This window comes from Amphiura filiformis, chromosome 20 (genome assembly GCF_039555335.1).
Source record: "Amphiura filiformis chromosome 20, Afil_fr2py, whole genome shotgun sequence".
NCBI lineage: Eukaryota > Metazoa > Echinodermata > Ophiuroidea > Amphilepidida > Amphiuridae > Amphiura > Amphiura filiformis.
In genome coordinates, this window is record NC_092647.1 from 56,527,094 (window position 1) to 56,546,642 (window position 19,549).

The 19,549-nt window shown below is 38.2% G+C and overlaps 1 protein-coding gene across 13 annotated transcripts in view; it reads right to left on the minus strand.

The window, feature by feature from the left end:
* The window catches only part of LOC140142065 (LIM and SH3 domain protein F42H10.3-like), a 106,672-nt gene extending 96,516 nt beyond the window's left edge, over window positions 1-10,156 (minus strand). For 9 of the 13 annotated variants that reach the window (XM_072164013.1, XM_072164018.1, XM_072164012.1 and 6 more), the window contains exons 1-3: window positions 9,922-10,155; window positions 1,072-1,166; window positions 166-250 (exon numbers count right to left, since the gene is read on the minus strand). In XM_072164013.1, the coding sequence (XP_072020114.1) occupies window positions 166-250; window positions 1,072-1,166; window positions 9,922-9,990 (249 nt within the window). In that variant the 5' untranslated portion in view covers window positions 9,991-10,155. Of the gene's footprint in view, window positions 1-165; window positions 251-1,071; window positions 1,167-9,921 lie in introns of all 13 variants that reach the window. The other 4 variants (XM_072164008.1, XM_072164007.1, XM_072164006.1 and 1 more) reach the window with 2 other exon arrangements.
* Between the last annotated feature and the right edge of the window lie 9,393 nt (window positions 10,157-19,549).

Sequence of the window (19,549 nt, forward strand, 5' to 3'; positions counted from 1 at the left end):
CATATTAAGCATGTCGGGATGCAATGATGCCAAATATGCCTCTTTTTAAATCTATGGGGAAAAAGAATGCCATTTGAGAGGGTAGAAATACATGTATTTAGCCAAATTGAAGATTGTATTGAAAAGAACAGGTCAGGATCATTCCAAGCTTGGTTGAAGACTTACCTGGCTCTGTTGGTTTGAAATTTTCTTTAAGCGGGTCTGTTCCGCTGTCTGTGCAACCTGTGTTGCTTTGAGTTTAGGATAATGTCTGCAGGAAGAAAACAACAAACAACAAAATAGTGTATAGTATTTTACGGTTTATTACAGTACAAATAATTTGAGCCACTTGCACTATCATTCAGAATTTGAAACACGCCTCAATCATTTTGGCCCTTTTGACTGAAATTCTTAAGGATAAGGACTGCATGGACAAAATTCAGGGACTTTTGAAACAAGGCACATTCATTAAAGTGGTGCTAGCTGATGGATTAGTTTCTAAATGAAAACTATAGCCATTGGCTAGTGCTCCAAGCCTGGGTTCATACACCTGTTCCGAATTTTGACATGCCATAGGCTTTGTGTTGTGATCATTTCGATCAGTGATCATATTCTAACATGCACTACGACAGCGAATTCTTGAACTGGTAACAAAATATCCATTTTGATGCTGTAGGATGTTGGACTAGATCGGTCCTTACTTCAAAATTCATGCACTGAGATTACACATGATAAAGCTACAAGTGTTGGGGTAAAAAAATCATCCAACTTTGCTCAAATGTCCAAGCCAGGACTTCCTGAATTCCTCAGTACATTGTATTTACAGGTCTGCACCACAGCAGCTGATAGGTGTATCCCATCATGCTCTGCAGCACCAAAGTAGAACTGCAAGTGCCATACATGTATGTAGATAGTGTATATATACAAAATCCCTCACTTCAACTTTCAATTACTCGCTTATATCAGGGGAGCTTAGACTTTTGTTTGAAAAAATATGATCTCCAAAGTATTGTGAATCCAATTTATTGCAACTTTTCAATCCTAAATAAAAAGAATATAATTTCCATGGTGTTATAAAAATTGTATACTTACGCATTGCAGTAGGGCATTTTGTTGAAACCCTTGTATGTGCTCATCGTTAATTTCAAACTGCATTCTGTGCACTTGAAACATCCTTTGTGCCATATCTGCAATAAGAATGAATTTATTAGTGAAGTGAGAAACTCAAGACTGAGAAGTGAGAAACTCAAGACTGAGAAGTCTGATGAGGATGCCATGGACATTACAACTATAATTCTGCCCAGTGGAGTGGGGGCACAATACATCATGGACAAAAGTGAACAAATTGACAATACGGTAATAACGGTATATACAGTATAAAACCAGTCATTTGGGTCAAAACTCAAAAAGCCTTCTTCCTGTACATTGTGAATCAATTTTTGAAATTTACACTTTCTTTGTGAACCCCAGTACAGTGTTTTATTGGTCCCATACATTGTATTATGTTAAAGTTTGTTCGGTTTATATAAGGCGGAAATTGTTCAGCTCCCTTTTGTTACTTTTTGATTTTGAATTTAAAACGATGGAACCAGCATTTTATTATTATGATGGAAATATTAGTCAAACACATATGCACAGTACGTATGTACACGGCGTGCGGGATATACACACACGCCCCAAGGATCGTACCGTATTACAACCTCAGGAGTAACATGCATGGGCGCTAGTAGTAAATTCCAATTTTCTATGCTTTACCTCACTTGTTCGGCTCAAAATTAAAAGGGACATATCTGACAGTAAAAAGCTAACATTTTATGGAAAATAAATACAAATCTATTTTTACAGAAATGTTATAATATGGCTTTAATAAGCCAAACAAACTTTAAGCACCGGAGGAAACGCGATTGCGGTATTTGTGGCCACAATTGCATTTTCTGTGTACAATTGCATTAATTTTTTTTGACAAAAAATTACAAATTTAGGGTGCATGTACAATAAGTACTACTACAATGTATTATATTTTACTTCTTTGTAATAAAAAAAAATTCTTGTGTTTTTTCAGCAAATCAAGTTTTTTTGTTTTTTTTGTTTTTTGTTGTTTTGTTTTTTGGACAATCCTGTGCTTAAATTTCATTTGCACTTTTGTTACTACCCATGACCCTGGACACATGTACTGGTAGTTACAATTAAAAACAAATTATATTTCACACAGTTTCTTCTTCCCAGTGCTATCACTATCACTCAGTATGATTTTAAGGTTCCCTAAAGTTGTTTAAATTTTGAAATTACGAACTGTTTCCAATGTACGTATACATGATAGTATAGCCAAGGAAACATACTATACTCCTCAAAAGAATTAAAGGATCAGTTGAATATAATCAGCATTTTTGAAAACATTGGATATGATGACAATATTATTGATACTTGTACTTATTCCTTAATTAAGTTGTAAACAAAATTCACTCATTACAAATGCCTGCTATCACCTAGACTTCTCTGTAGTCCACTTGCCCTTTTTGCATACTCTGGCTATTACATTTAACCATAAAACTCTGATTTATATTGATTTGTGTGCAACTGATAGATTTTCACATCTGTATCTGATCTTTTCAGTCACCGCACTCCCTCTGTTTGTTAGCTTCCCAAGTGGACTAAGTACTGACTTCGCCTTTGCGGTAAAGATTTTAACACGGGACTCTATGGAGAGTTAGGCCAATTTCTGGCCTAACTAAAATTAACCATGATGTAATGCATCTTTAAATGGATCTGCCTTGTGATTGGTCGCCCATATCTCGCTATGGTTTAAATCTTCCGGGCCCGCGCCATTACCATTAACTACACCGTACACAACTGTCTGTGGTATTTGCGGCGCTTTTGTGTTGACGCTAAAGTTAATCTCTCATCAAACATCTAGCGCGTCCTGTACTATACCATGCTTAGTACTTGTGGTTAATGGACTGATAAACAAGTATGCTTGACAGTGTGTTTTAGAGAGCAAAGTCCGGGGTAAAGTTCTGCTTAAAATTCAAAGTCCATAGTCGGATTTTCGGGGTTCGCTATCAAAAAAAGAAACTGGTAGATTCCAAAATCAGAATTTTCCAGTATTAAAGTCAGTGGCGGATCCAGGATTTTTGAAAAGGGGGGGGCACAAACTTAGAATCATCGGCGCGACAGCGACGTACGTCGCGCTTGCGGTGTCTGAGGGGGGGTGTGCCCCCCTCAGAAGTGAGAAACTTTTGCAAAATGAAGACCTAAGTGAAGCTATTTGGTGGACCATTTTGGCATTATTATTGTGTAAAATTTTATTTGAACAAGCCGAAAATTTGCGAAATGACGGTCCAAAGTTGAAGTCATGTGTCGACAAGCTTTCACTATTATCGTGTAAATTATTGCTTTAAACATAAAGGGTTGGGTGTCAGAAGCGAAAAGGTTATTTTTCTTTATGCATACGCAGGGGGTGTCTGAGGGGGATGTGCCACCCTCAGAAGTGAGAGACTTTTGCAAAATAAAGACATAATTGAAGCCATTTGGTGGACTATTTTGGCACTATTTTTGTGTAAAATTTTAATTTGAAAAAGCCGAAATGTGCGAAAATTTAAGTCATTTGCCGAGAAGTTTAAATTATTGCTTTATTCGGGTGTCCAAAACAAGCGAAAAAGGTTCACTTCTTTATGCATACGCAGGGGTGTCTGAGCTGAGGGGATGTGCCCTCTTGAGGAGTACTTGTGGACCAATTTGGCACTATTATTGTGTAAAGTTTTAATTTGTAAAAGCCGAAAATTTGTGAAATGAAAGCCAATTGAAGTTATTCGTCGACAATTTTTCACTATTAATGTGTAAATTATTGCTCTAAAAACATAAAAGGTCAGGTGTCCAAAGCAGAAGTGAAAATGGCAACTTCTTAGCTCTTCTTTATGCATACGCAGATGGGGAATGTTACCTTCTGAGAAGTTGGAAAATTTTGAAAAATGAAGGTCCAATTGAAACTATTTGGTGGAAAATTTTTAATACTACTATTATTTGAAGTCATTCGTCAACAAATCTATATAATAATACGCATCGTCTGTCTATCTATCTGTCTGTGTGTCTGTCTGTCCGCCTATTTTCTCAGAGACTGGGGGTCGCACGTTCCTCAAACTTGGTGGGTGGGTGCAGCTTGGTATGAGGAAGAACGAGTTTATATTTTTTAAGGTCAAAGGTCAAGGCCGGGGTCAAGTTCAATTGAAGTCTAATTTCAAACACTTTAAATGGCAAATCTAGCCATGCCAATGTGTTGACCTTGGACTCTCAAACAAAAGTTTCCACGGTGACCTTTTTGTCAGACATACGGTTAAGAGGTCAAAGGTCAAGAAATGTAAAAATTTCAAATTGCCCCTATAGAGCTCAAACTTGGTGGGTGGGTGGACCTTGGACAAACAAATAAAAGTTTCCATGGTGACCTTTTCGTCAGACCTACGGTTAAGAGGTCATAGGTCGAAAAAGGTAAAAATTTCTAATTGCCCCTATGAAGCTCAAACTAGGTGGGTGGGTAGACCTTGCACTAACAAATAAAAGTTTCCACGGTGACCTTTGCGTCAGACCTACGGTTAAGAGGTCATAGGTCAAGAAAGGTAAAAACTTCAAATTGCCCCTATAGAGCTCAAACTTGGTGGATGGGTGGACCTTGGACTAACTAACAAAAGTTTCCACGGTGACCTTTTCTTTAGACCTATGGTGAAGAGGTCATAGGTCAAAAAAGTAAAAATTTCAAATTGCCCCTGTGGAGCTCAAATGTGGTGGGTGGACCTTGGACTAACAAACAAAAGTTTCCACGGTGACCTTTTCTTCAGACCTATGGTTAATTAAGAGGTCATAGGTCAAAAAAGGTAAAATTTCAAATTGCCTCTATAGAGCTCAAACTTGGTAGGTGGGTGGACCTTGGACTAACAAACACAAGTTTCCACGGCGACCTTTTTGTCAGACCTAGAGTTGAGAGGTCATAGGTCAAAAAACATAAAAATTTCAAATTGCTCATGAAACTTGGTGGATGGGTGTAACTTTTGCCAAGGAAGCTCAGATTTGAGAGCGAAAGTCAGGTCAAATTGCAAAAGCTGCAATTGAGCTCATCTGTGAGGACAGTGATCCCAGCCAAAGGACACACCCTGATTTTGAGATCTGCAAATGCCAATAACCATGACAGCCGAGAACCGCGAAATACGGGTAACCGCCTAGTTTTCAATATTGTGTCAATTAATGCTTGAAAAATAAAGGGCCTGGTGTCCAAAGCAGAACGGTGCAAATGGCAACATGAAAATGAAGGCACGATTGAAGCCACTCATAGACCATTATTCACTATTACTGTAGGCCTAATTATTGCTTAAACATGTTAAAACATAAAGTGTACAGCTGTCCAAAACAGAAGTGAAAACGGTCCCCTGTTTATCTCCCCTCAGAAATTTTGCAAAATGAAGGTCTTAAGTCATTCAAGTTGGTGCATCATTTTTACACTTTTATCATTGCTTAAAACAAAAAAGGTCCCGAACTCAATTTGCTAACTTTTAAATATTACACTGGATCCGCACCTGGTCTAAAAAAGAAGCCTACTGACTTCTTTATCCATACGCGGAGGGAGGGTGTCTGAGGGAGGATGCGACCCCTCAGTATTTGGAAAAAAATTAACAATAAAGGCCGAATTGAAGCCAATTCATGGACCATGAAAGGGGCACGGTCCGGGTGTGCCCCTGCATGGATCCGTCACTGGCATGGGAGGCCGTTGATGTAAAAATGTAAAGCAAAACAGGGGGCGTTATATTTATTTTTTTCATACAAAATTGTAAAAAAAAAATTTAAAAAATAGGACCCTCGAAAAGGGGGGGGGCGGGCCCGGTGTGCCCATGCCTGGATCCGCGCCTGTTAAAGTGAGCCATTATAATTATGCAATATAGTGTTGCATTCAATTACTTTTATTGTCACTAATAATCTGATATTTTTAACTCTTGATGACCAATTTACTATTGAATACTTCAATTTTAATAAACATCAGTAGGCCTATAATTTTGAGTTCAACGAAATGGGTTCATCATGACTAATAATGACACATTTTTAATAAAATTCGACTATGGCATAGTCTAGCTATCACCCGATCTTGAGGGGAGGGGGAAAATTGAGGCTAAAATTTTGATTTTGAAGCCATTTTTCAAACGTCACCACGGTCAAGGTCAAGCCACATATTGAGATGGGTTTGTGTACATGTACATGTGATGTGTGTTTGGGTTTATACATAACATTAACTTGCTCTCAATGTATCCCCGGGGGTGGGAAAGTCATTGATTTAAATGTAATCGCACATACATTTGTATAAAGATGATCTCCCGGCCCCTCTCCTCACATATCTGAGGGTAGGGGTCATAATTGAGCTCCTTTAATAGTCAGGGTTCGAATTCGGCTGTATCGCATAGCAGTTTGCTCCACACTACCCAATATTGCATATGTATAGCAATTTTTTTATAGTGCTTTTACTATTTTAGTATGGAAGTATCCCGATTATGATGAATTAGCCAAAAACTGCTACGCAAAATTTTAAACCAATTTGAACCCTGTTAATAGTGCAACGTAATGCATAAATGAATTCTCTATATGTTCTGTACCATTTAAATGATCACGATTAAGACCTAGTTCCAGTAACTGTAACCATAGACTCTATACATGTAGGTCCGTACTCCGTAGTACCCTGTGTAAAGATAGTCACTTGTGCTGAGCATGAAATTGGTCACTTATCGCTCACTGTTCAAAATGTGACATCTACACCAATTACAGTCCCCGAAACTGTCTACTTTTTAGCCGACCTCAATTCCGAAACATTTAGTGATAGTTAAAAATGCGATCCCCAACCCTTTGGTTACCTTTGGACGAATTTTTTCAAATCTCCGCTGAGTCTCCGTGTCTGAAATTCCCGGTACAAACATCGAAAATGTCGCAATTCTCAGTTCTCGGTGATGATACTATATCCGCATCGCTGTTTTCATACATGAATATGCATATCTCTGACCCTGTAAGGTCAAAAAAGCGTGGCGTTGATTTCAACCAATCCGATCCACCGTTTAATAAGCAGCTTGATACTGACGTCATATCTGAGGTGACCAGGAGGCAGGAGCTATCATTTTGGTAAACTGAACTCGACTCGTGCGTTCTTTTGGTTCACATAAATCGAACAAAATTTTCAATAACGGGTAATAGTATGATTTCAATTTTTTATTAATGAAGTTACTTGTAGTTTTGAGGAATGACAAAGTTGTTTTTGGAAACTTAGATGTTTGTTTCAACTGATGATGTAGGATCGCAAGGTGAGTGAATTCGTGAAGAGATTTGCTTGTTTGAGTGATAGTAGGATAGGCTAATGAAAGTTGATCCCCAGTTTCCCGTTACATAGTTTTTCATGACTGGGTAGGTGACTGTTTCATTATTCATTATTCATTATTTTCAAACTTTCATTATCGGTGCAAAGTTAATTACGGAATGCTATGTTTTGAGGCCCAAATAAAATAATAAAGTATAGTTAGTAATGACCATGCTTCACTTCAAAACAAATTTTAATTAAGCACATCTTCTTTGGAATCTTCAAATTAACCTATAGGTTGTGCAACATATGAAAGCACCAGAAGTCCATGATAGTCTTTGGAGAACCACTTTTCCATATAAATACACTGTGTCTGTGTGTTCTATTGCACACTACTTTTTACAAACCAAACTTACTCTCCACTAGCACATCTTTGGAAGCAATATTTATACGGAAATTAGTTTGTCTACTTGCACAAACTGGAGGTTGCTGGTAAAAATCATCACAGGGTGCACGTGTTAATAATAAAACAACCATGCAAGAAATTGACAAATAAATCATTTTATTTATAAGTTTATTTTATTAAATACATATATTTGTAAGAAAAGCAGAATAAATTTGACTTCAAATTTTATTTATTTTATTTATTTTGATGTTGTCTTATCTATATATAGCGCGCTACATAGTGCACGGTAGAAATGCTTTCATATTTGTTCATACGCTGGCTCCCGCGAACTTGGCTGCCTCTCTTTGTGTTCGGTCTATCCATTTAGTGGTAGGAGAAACTTAGATGCAGGGAATTGCTAGTCTCCAGTAAATGCGCCCTACGATATCGCCATTTTACCACATAGTTTAACCCAGCGTTTGCAAAGCCTATTCGGGCCGGTCAGGGTCGGCGTAAAAGTGCTTAAAATACGTGTCGGACGTGAAAGATGACATTAAAACTATCCTTTTTTCTTAAAAACTTGAAAAATGTGAAATAATGAAATAATGGAAAATAATGAAATATTTGATCGGCATTTTTTTCTGACCGGAGTCGGGTAACGGGAAACTGGGAGTCAACTTTCATTAGCCATACGGGATGTAGGCTAGTCCTCTGTGTTTGACCGGCTCCGACGTCTCAATTCACAACGTCTCAATTCGTACCTGCTTACCAGACAGCAATACTGCATATTGCTGTATGGAACCAGATATAACTCCGTAGATGTCATTATCTGTATTTGTCACGTCGGTAGAGTCTCCTTCACAGGTAACATCACCAACTGACTTAACGAGCACAACTTGTGTTTATGATAAAGACTGAAGTCTTGCTGGCAAGACTAGATTAAGACCCCTACCCTATGTCAAATTATATTTAATATACAGATGCCATTTGGTATTGTCAAAATTTCCTGAAAGAGTGAAAAACATGGAATAAACCTGAAAATGCACATTTCCCTATATTTACACAGGAAGGGTAGAACAAAAATTTCCTGAAATTTGTTGCAAATTTTCTTCAAAATAAAATTTCCTGAAAAGTATACGTAGCATCTCTGCATATGTCTCTATTCTAAATTCATAACCTCATTAATAAACGCGATGCGTGCGATCCAATTACATTTAGTTATTTGTGAAAACGCGAACACAAAATCGAGGTCATTAATATCTCACAATTGACCGCAAAATGCGTAATTGTTCCAATGTCGCACACAATTGACCGGCGCTTTGCGTGTTGTTGTGCGTCCGAACAAACTGCTTGTGCTAGCGCTGGCTGCCGTATTTGGATTGCGGCGCTTCCATATTTGGACAGATTGTGATACTCGCTTTTGTTATTGGTCGTCCTGTTTTAGCCTGATCGATTTTTGGAAAGGGAAGATATAAAAATCATCTATTTTTATAAACTTTTGAGCAAAATTTTGTGTTATTTTGTAAGGTGAAGAGATTAAAGTGACAGTTATGAATGAGGTTAATAACTTTGCATCGGTAATTTGTCGGGCATTGTGAAAAATTTAAACATTTTGCTTTGGACCTCGGAATATCCCTCGGTTCCAAAGGCAAAATGTTTAGATTCTTCACAATGCCCTCCAAATAACCGATGCGCAGTTATTAACCTCTAAATGATAAACCCCTGCCTTGCCTTGCACTCACTGCTTTTAGACTTTTGTTAACCCTGCCTTGTGTGGCTTGTTGTAAAGGGTTTTTGCAGGTTTTTATTATTTTCATCTTGGCTTAATTTAAGCTTTAAAAAAGATGTGATTTCATCTAATACCAGGGATCTGAACCTGCTGAATCAGTTTATTCTTGTATTCAATACCATAGTACTTTAATACTAGTAGTAGTACTGTATGTGTATTGACTCAGTTGATCATGAATGTGGGAGGGGTCAGAAAGCTTTTTTCCCCTTTCCTAGAAAGTATCCAGTTGTATGTTTTGTTTGCAGAAATATGCTTACTCTCAGGATCCTGCCTATGTAATATAATGTTACTGTACACTTGTAAGTTAGTGCAAGCCGTTATTAAAGTTTAACATGTACTGAATTAATGTTTGTTTAGAGCTTCTGCAAGTAAACTCACTGACTGCTCACAGCACACACATTCGTGACATTTGCAGCGTGAGCGTACGTGTGTACAGTACAGTAGCGCACTTACCTTGTCTAAACAATTGAATTTTTCCGTCGGATAGACGGTCTTCTTGCAAAATGCACACGGTGGATTCATTGTGTAAAGGCTATTATTTTATATTCCGAGAGTTTAAATGATATTCCAATTTTGTAGACGAAGCAAATACACGATTTTCAGGGTAGATTTCGCACTTCCTGGATAAAAGGAACCACCCTCAACACGTCCGACATGATAGATACAGAGGTCACGGTGTTGCCAGTCCAATCTAATTTACAAATCAGTGATTCCACGAAACGGGCTGAATAAAATCCACCGCAAGTCAAGTCCAGAATTATTTTGTCCGACCCGCAAAGGCTCGCAAACGTGCCCCAAATCGATTTGAAAATTTAGAAAAACCCATAGGAAAATTGTCAAAAAACGGCTTGTCCCCCCCTCCCCCCATCAGGCCCGGTGCCCCCTCCCTCCCTCACGCTACGGGGGGGGGGCTCATTTAGGCCAAGTTGGAATAAGCTGGAATACTGTCATGGTAAATTTTAATATTTGGCCGATTTTTTTGGAACTAGGCGTAGGCCTACAGGCACAAAAAAGGCCACATGTCACAGGGGAAGTTGCCCAAAGGTGTCAAAATTCTCCAAAAATGTCCGAAATTTTGCAACATATTTTAATGTTACGTAAAGTTCCCCAAAAGTGTGTGAGGTTGCGTGACCTATTTGTGCTGCACTGGAAATTTTTGACAATTTCATGGAATCCGCGCTCACTTTACGCAGCTTGCGCGGGAGTTGAAGCAATTTTGAGTAATTTTGAAAACTTTTGAGCATCTTTTCAGCAACTTTAAGCAATTTTGAGAAAATGTAAAGCAATTTTGTGAAATTTTGAATAACTTTACGCGATTTTGAGAAACTTAAAAAGCAACTTTGTGCAACTTACCGCAATTTCGAGGAAGTTTTAAGCAAGTTTGTGAAACTTTGAACAACTTTATACTATTTTGACAATTCTGGACCAATTTGGGCAACTTCCCCTGTGACATAGGGCCTCAAAAATAAGGTCATATGTAGGTACCGTATATTCGTCTCAGGTCCAATTACGTCCTGAACCAGAATCGGATGAGCTTCAAGTGGGACTGGGTTTAGCAATTATCTTGGCGCCAACCCGTCAGCGTTGTCACACTGATAGCAGCTGCGGCCTTGCATAGTTCAGACATAAAATCATAGATCCCTATCCATTTTTTTTCCAAAACTTGCCCTTGAACTGGTAAGTTGTCCTAACCGGGGTCCTAACATTCACAACATCTTTAAAGGAAGTTTGTTCCAACCCCCTGATTGCAGAAGAGTTCAGAGCCAAGATTGGTGGTACTTTTGAACCCCTGCTTCAAATGGAGGATACTGATGTAGAAGACCTGTGGGCTAAATTCAGAGACACCACAAACAAAAAATTACTGAAGAATCAGTTGGTATTAGGAGGATCGGCTCGCCAAGTGAAGGGATTGCCTGAAGAAGTCAGGAAAATGTGCCACTTGAGAAGAAAAGCCAGAGTCTTGATGTTAAACAAACCCTCAGCTCAGTCCAAACAAAAACTGCTATCGGAAGCTGAACAAAGGGGTCAAATATCAAGTGAAGCAGTGGAAAGGAAAACTCCTTGAAAAAGACGTTCAAGAAATGGAAGAAGCCCATGCAAAGAACATAAGCCATGATCTCTTCAAGAAAGTCACAAAACTATAGCAGGTGTATAAAACCAAAGTTCAAACTGCAGCCGAAGACAAACATGGTTCACTGAAAACAGCCCCAGAGGAAGTAATGAAGTGCTGGGAGGAGTATTTCAGTAAACATCTGAATACAGAATTCCCCAGAGATAATACCCCGCTATACAGCAAGTTTGCCCTTTTCAATAGATGAAGCTGAAGAGGCCATTAAGCTTAAAAACAACAAAGCGTGTGGTTGAGATAAGATCTCAGCAGAAGTGTTGAAAGCAGGAGGACCCATGTTGAAACAAATGTTGTTGAAGATCATCAACACTGCCTGGGCTGAAGGAAAAATCCCTGCAGAAGACTGGAGTAAAGGTCTAATATTTAATAACCCCTGTGTATAAAAAAGGGCGACTACAAACTGGACCAAGCCAACCGAATCCAGCAGTATAACATCTGAGAGAGGAACAGTGTGGGTTCAGGAGTTCCAGAGGCACCTCATATGCGGTATTTACAGTACACCAAATCTTTGAAAAGGCTAAAGAAAGACGCATTCCAATACACTGGAACTTTGTAGACTTCAAAGCAGCATTTGACACCGTGGAGGGAGGCCCTTTGGAAATATCTGCGATCAGTAGGGGTAGACACCAAACTGGTGAACCTCATTGCAAAAATGTATGAGCAAACCAAATGCTCAGTCGTGGTAAATGGAAATATCACCGATTGGTTTGAAGTCCTAGTTGGTGTTAGACAATGTTAGACAGGGCTAGGATGTCTTCTCTCACCATGCTCACCATGCCTCTTCAATCTATATCTAGAGTTTGTCATGAAGGACATCCCAAATCTAGGCTCCGGTGTGCAGATGGGTGACATGTGCTGTGCATCATGTTAACAATTTACATCCGATATGCAGATGACACCACACTCATGGATATGGACTTTGAGAACCTGCAAATCTCCACTAATGAATTGGAAAAAGTATGCAGCAGCTGGGATTAACCCAACAAAATGCAAGATCATGTCTGGCGCTCCAAGAGATATCATGCTGAACCAAATGCCCATTGACAAAGTAAATAAAAAACCCTTTAAAAAGGGATGTACCGGGACAGGAATGATTTCATGTGACGATTAAATAATCCTTCTGAAAGATGCTTATAATGTGTAATATTTGACAGGCGAGACATGGTTTTAAAATGACAATTGTGATTCAAGGATGTACATCTAATTGATTGGCCTTGGTTGGATGCTTGCAATTTAACATATGGGGTAATCTCTGATAATAATGTGATATTGTTGGCTGGCAGCAAAATAGGGAGATTTTGGATGGTGGGAAGTACTGGTTGATTGGTGGTAATCATGGTGAAAAGGATTATTCTTAGTTGACGCTAATTCACATGTCCTCCTACTCAAATATTATTATCACCAGGTTTGGATGGCATGAGTAGGAAGCAGACACTGTTATGGTACAAACACCCCTACACATATACCCCACATAGGCCTACATGGATTGCTAAATGGTCTTGTGGCCTAAAAAACAACCGACGTTTGCACCTTATATTAATTCATTCATAGCTCTTTTTGTTTTTTGAGAATTTAAGCATACAAAGTAACAAGCAAAATGTCGAGAAATATTATTTTTCGAAAACTGAACCCAAAAATAGCACCTTTAAAGCCATGCAAGAATTGAATGTTTACTGATAATATTCTTAGTAACAAAATTCAATCATTACTTAGGACCTATGCCCTAAAGCTTCATTCTAGTTGTGACATATTTGTCATCATAAAAATAGACCCAAATATTTGAAGGTGATGTGTGCATCAATAGCTTTTGGTCATCATCGTGTTACCAGGAAATGTACATGCATATTTCCAATATTCAGTGATCTTGCTTATTTATTAATAGGCCTACAGGTCTTCGATGTGAGGGATTCAACTTTTACCATGTTTACTGCATGTTGCATGGTCAAACATGTTACATGTAGTTGAAAATTATCCAACACATATTAAGATAACACAGACAGACCACTAGGAACATGAATAGAGTAAGATGTGTAAATTAAATATGTCATCATAACTCAGCAGGTAGCTCTCACCAGAGATATTGGATCACATACCATACAACACACTGAGATACTGAACTCACACAAAGCATGTATGGTACCCGGTGTGTCTGCCTACATGATCACATAGCCTGCCAAGATAAGTGTGTTCTAGTGAAGAGAACCAGCAAAACTTCCTAGTCTACATTCAGAAAAATTATTTTCCTAAAGCATATACCTATTTTACCTTACCATGCAAAATCAACACAATATTTCTGATATCCGTTCAACCACAAGTTATATGTTTACACATTACAAGCATAAATCATCATCAAAACAACTTGATTCAGGTACGTGCTTTCTTTATGAATTTCTGTTTCATACATAGCCTAGAAACAACAATTTTTTATATCCAACTAATAAGTACCGCGGCCAGCTTTGCTGGCCCCGGTACAATAACTTTGTCTTTCTGGGCAGTAGTGTGCCCTCAGCGAAGAGAATATTAAACGTCGGACAAAGTTGGCAGTCTGGGCATTTGGTAGATTGAAAAATACCATCTGATCTTCTAACCATGACATCACCAGATCGCTGAAAGTAAGGATCTACCAGTCACTCATCCTTCCTATTGCCACCTATCATGCCTATGGGTCAGAATCCTGAATGTACCGTAAAATGGGGGTAACTTTGGGCACTTTTCAGAGTTTTTTAAACCACTGCTTCCAAACAAAACCAATTATATTTGTAATTAACTCTTTTTTATGACAATAGGGTTCCCTTCTACACCTTGAAGTTGAAAAAGATTTTTTAATAATTTTGTAAGGGTGCCCTAGGGGTTAAAAATAGCCTGACCAAAGTTACCCCGCATTTGGGGCAACTTTGGTCAGAGTATTACATTCCATGAAGAAAAAAAAAATCAAAAAATTGATCTTCGCTGTATATGGACAAGTTGTTGTTTTTTGTGACATTTGACCCCTTGCATAATTAACCAAGTAGGCCTACACATCCTTGCTCACAAATATCGATTTTTATTTTGTCTGAAAAAAAAAATGTAAAAAATGCTCATTTTTGGTCAAAAATCCCAAATTTTTCGTAAATTTCGAGGAAATTGGACATGAGCGATTATTATTTCTTTCAAACATATTTCTTAACAAATTGACACCAAGTATGACTAAAAACAATATTGCTATACGAAAATATGACCATTAAAAAAAATATATTTGACCGACCAAAGTTACCCCGCTGACCGAAGTTACCCCATTTTACGGTAGTTCATGAAAAAGTCTCAACACAAGTCCTACATTACGTTTGGGTTTTGGAAAGAACCTTCTGTTAAATCATGCATGACTCAATTACAAATCTGTACATCCCTTTCTTCTTGTGTATTGATATTTTGAATAGTGTTTATCTTTCCCTAATAGATAGCGCCCTGATCGATTCTTCCTGCATATCAATATGCTTCATTTACATTACATTACAGAGATCGGACAATAATCCCTACCATAACAAACCATGTAAACAATGGTCACCTATATTACAAGTGATATAACAGGTCTATATTACAGGATTAGTAAACTATGATCTATTTGCAAGTATTATATTGAATCTCCACTAATGAATTGGAAAAAGCATGCAGCAGCTGGGATTAACCCAACAAAATGCAAGATCATGTCTGGCGCTCCAAGAGATATCATGCTGAACCAAATGCCCATTGACAAAGTAAACAACTTTGTCTTTCTGGGCAGTATAGTGTGCCCTCAGTAGAAGAGAATATTAAACGTCGGACAAAGTTGGCAGTCTGGGCATTTGGCCGGGGCATTTGGTAGATTGAAAAATACCATCTGGTCTTCTAACCATGACATCACCAGATCGCTGAAAGTAAGGATCTACCAGTCACTCATCCTTCCTATTGCCACCTATCATGCCTATGGGTCAGAATCCTGGGCGTTACGTGAATCCGATCGACACAGACTGGATGTTTTTGAAATGCGATGCCTTTAGGGCAATGCTTGGAGTTTGACAAAATCCGCAACAATTCCATCAGACAGAGTCTCAACATCACTAGCTCCATCAATGATGTTATCTGCCGGAGACGTTTGAAATGGGCTGGGCATATCTTCAGGATGCCTCTACATCGGCTTCCCCACCAAGCCTACATTAATGGCTTCAGCAAGAAAAGACCACCAGGTCGTCCACCAACCAGATGGAAGGACCAAATTCAGAGGGACTTGGGAATGACCCCACCGTGAAGCAAAGACACATACAACAGGCAGAACTGAATGGAGGAGGCTTACTATAGGCTACCATGACTACTCGGCAGGGCAAAGGGCCACACCGGCCTGCGCAGTTAAGTCAGTCCATGATGCAGTCATGTCTACAGTAGAATTCATCTCGACCTTTGCAGGACTTAACCCCATTAAAAGCTATTAAACCAAGATAACACTCATTGAAACAGCTCAACTGATTAAATCGGATCTTCTCTGGCTGTGCACATGTGACTGTTTTCATGTGCGATATCGCAATAAAGTTTGTATTAAAGCTTCAGTTGGGTAACCGATTATAAAGGAAACGAAAGGAAACAATGGTATGTGTACCATTGTTCACGAAATGAGACAATGGCGTGCTTTTTGTAAACCAGCATTCTTGAAAATGAGCAACATAATGATTGTTGACTTAACACGGTTTGGAAATAATTTCTTCATATTTTTGGTGTTATCTGTCGTTTACATATCCTTCCTAAAACACAAAAGTACGACCCTCTCCAAACACCTAAATTAGCTAAAAATTTAGGACATGTTACAAAACTATATTGTCTAGAATTTTAGAAGAGTACTTTTAATATTGGCCGGTTATTTTTCACACAGCGACGTTAACTAGGCAATGTACTATTACCTATAACATTAACTAAAACACCAAAGTACGAATATTTCCAAACATCTAAATTAGCTAAAAATTTAGGACATGTTAAAAAACTATATTTTCTAGAACTTTAAAAGAGTACTTTTAATATTGGCCGGTTATTTTTCACACAGCGACGTTAACTAGTCATATCCCCATACTGTTAACGTAGGGCTATTTGTAGAGGTCACTCGTCAATGGGAAAGAGCACTGTGTATTGTGTATAGGAAAACGGACAGTAACTGCAGTATGCAATCAGTTGTTCCATGTTCTCTGTGGGCATTTATTTATTTATAACATTCGGCCGAAGCCAGGCTAATCCCAATTGTGCTCAGAGGCTACTAAATTTAAGGGACGCCATCCGAATAAAACGGGACAGGGATATGGGAAGAGGGCCGATTTTAGATGCAGGAGGAAAACCGGAGCACCCGGAGAAAAACCTGCGAGGACGAGCATGGATCGGCAACCAAACTCACATGTGGCGCCGCGGGGAATTGAACCCGGGCCACAGTGGTGAGAAGCGAGTGAGAAGACCACTACACTAACCCGCCCTCCAATAATCCATAATCTTAACGATTAAGAAGAGTAGGCCTATTATCTTCCTATTAATTTACTCATCAGCACTCATCCAAGACTGCATGGTGAATCATCATGGACAGCTGATTTGACATTGACAAAATGAAGCCAATTAACAGACATGTTTTAAGTTGCAGAATATCAAGCTATACAGCCTGTCTAAAAAAAAATGGGCAAGTAAAAAGCGCCCTCTGTAGCAATTAGAAAATACCGTTGTGACATGATGCTTACATCAACGTCAAGGGCACAGTCTTAGCTCTCAAATACCGTTTGTTCTGTTCAATTTGCTTTTTAAAATCTCGAGATATGTTTAGTTAACAACGAAAGGGTAAAATCACAATTGTGCCACTTAGGGAATAGGGCTGTACATGTAAATCAATGATAGCTGATGTTGATGCGTCTATTATGCACCCCACCCTATGGGGCTCGTGCATTAGACGCATCAACATCAGCGCGCGTGCATTATTTAATCGAATTTCATTAATTTGTCAAATTTCATGAACTTGTCTAAGTTCATTAACCTAAAAGTATGCAATAATTTGTCTTTTAACGTTTAACACAAAGACAAGAAAGTGACAAAGAGAACAGTATAATAAAATCATTGACATGCACATGTATTTAATTTTACAGCAGAATGTGAAATATTTATTTATCTTTTAATTTGTCGTAAATGGAAAAAGAGAATCATTATACATGTATCATGATAAAACAGTAAAAACAGTAATTGATGCATTCTTTTGATTTCACAAAGGAACTCTTGATAAACTTGATGCTATCATTGATTTACACGTACAGCCCTCTTCCCCAGTAAAAGTGGCACAATTGTGATTTTACCCTTTCGATGTTAAATAAGCATATCTCGTGATTAAAACAAGCAAATTGAGCAGAACAAACGGCATTTGAGAGCTAAGACTACGCCCTTGACGTTGATATAAGCATTATGTCACAACGGTATTTTCTAATTGCCAAAGAGGGCGCTTTTCACTTGCACAATTTTTTTTTGAGACAGGCAAGAGACCTATAGCCTAACTGAAACCAAGTTCAAAACTTCAAAAGCAACCGATAATGAGAGTATAGACTATCGATATTTAGATTTCAGGGGAGTAGACACAAGGCACTACCGGTGGGGGGGGTACTCAACTTTGGAAGTGACGGTATGTGCCTGTCAATAGGTCCCCTCTTGATCTTTTGAACAGGCGGCATAGGAAGCGCAGCACGTGACGTACGAGGCTGGCGAAGATAGGGCTGACAGCCCCATTCAAAATACGCGGTTAGCAATTACAAATGGAAAATTAACATACTTGCAGTGGGGTACTTTGTCGTACCCCGATGGTTTTAGAGTAAGATAATTTTGCTTTGACACCACATAACAAATTTAGAATTGTTTGTGAAGATTTCATGATTATGTGTTAATCCAATGGTGACCTCAAAATTGGCGATATCGCTTCCATCACCGCCTGCTTTTGAAGTCGACTATACCCGATGACCCCCTTTTTTTAAAAGTCATACCCGATGACCCCCCACCCTTTTTTTTAATTGCGGCTACCCAATGACCCCCTTTTTTTTGTTGCGGCTATATCAATGACCGGCCCCTTTTTTTCCTAGATTTTCTAGAAGCATCATCAAAATGCAACAAATGCCGAAACTTTCAAATTTTGCTCCATTTTCACCCTTTTTTTGCAATTTTAGGCTAACACTATAGGCAAAAAAACACCAAAACAAACAAAACAAAACAAAAAACCACCAAGAAAACCCATACGCATTTATAGCTAACATAATGTTTTTTGCAGTTTGGTTGTTCTTTTTTGTACACATTTCGTCATGATTGCAAACGAAACAAACAAAACTATTCATTTTGTATATGTATTTATGTTTCTGTTTTTTAATATCAAAATAAACAAAAAGTACACTCATTGTGCCTTGACTGTAAAAAAATTGCATATTGCATAGCTCATTTTCTAAAAAAATGTGTCTCAGACAGACTTTATTTCTTTTTTTTTTTTTTTTTTTTTTCCTAAGCTTAGTGATAGCCTAAAGCCTTGTAAATTTTAACCAAAATAATTGATTGATATTGAAAAGACGGCACGAGACATACAAAGGGCACTATTTGATGGAATGATAAAACACTTGAGAACCAAGACTAAAATGGTCTATATGATTGTGAACTTTGGATGATTGATGAATAAAATTATGCGCATACAAAATAAGTGTTGCTGTTTATATATATATATATATGTTAAAGAATATGGTATCAACGTGTATTTTTAATTACCAACTGGTCCGTACTGATTTCATTGTACCGCAGCTTGTATATTTGAGGCGACAATAATACGAAGTGAGGTAAAAAACTCAATGTTAAAGCTCAAAACCATTTCCACAACCATGTTTTTGTGAATTTGAGTGTTGGTATAATATAGGAATTTGCCTGATACCTGAACCTATTCCCTAACTTAGTGATATACCT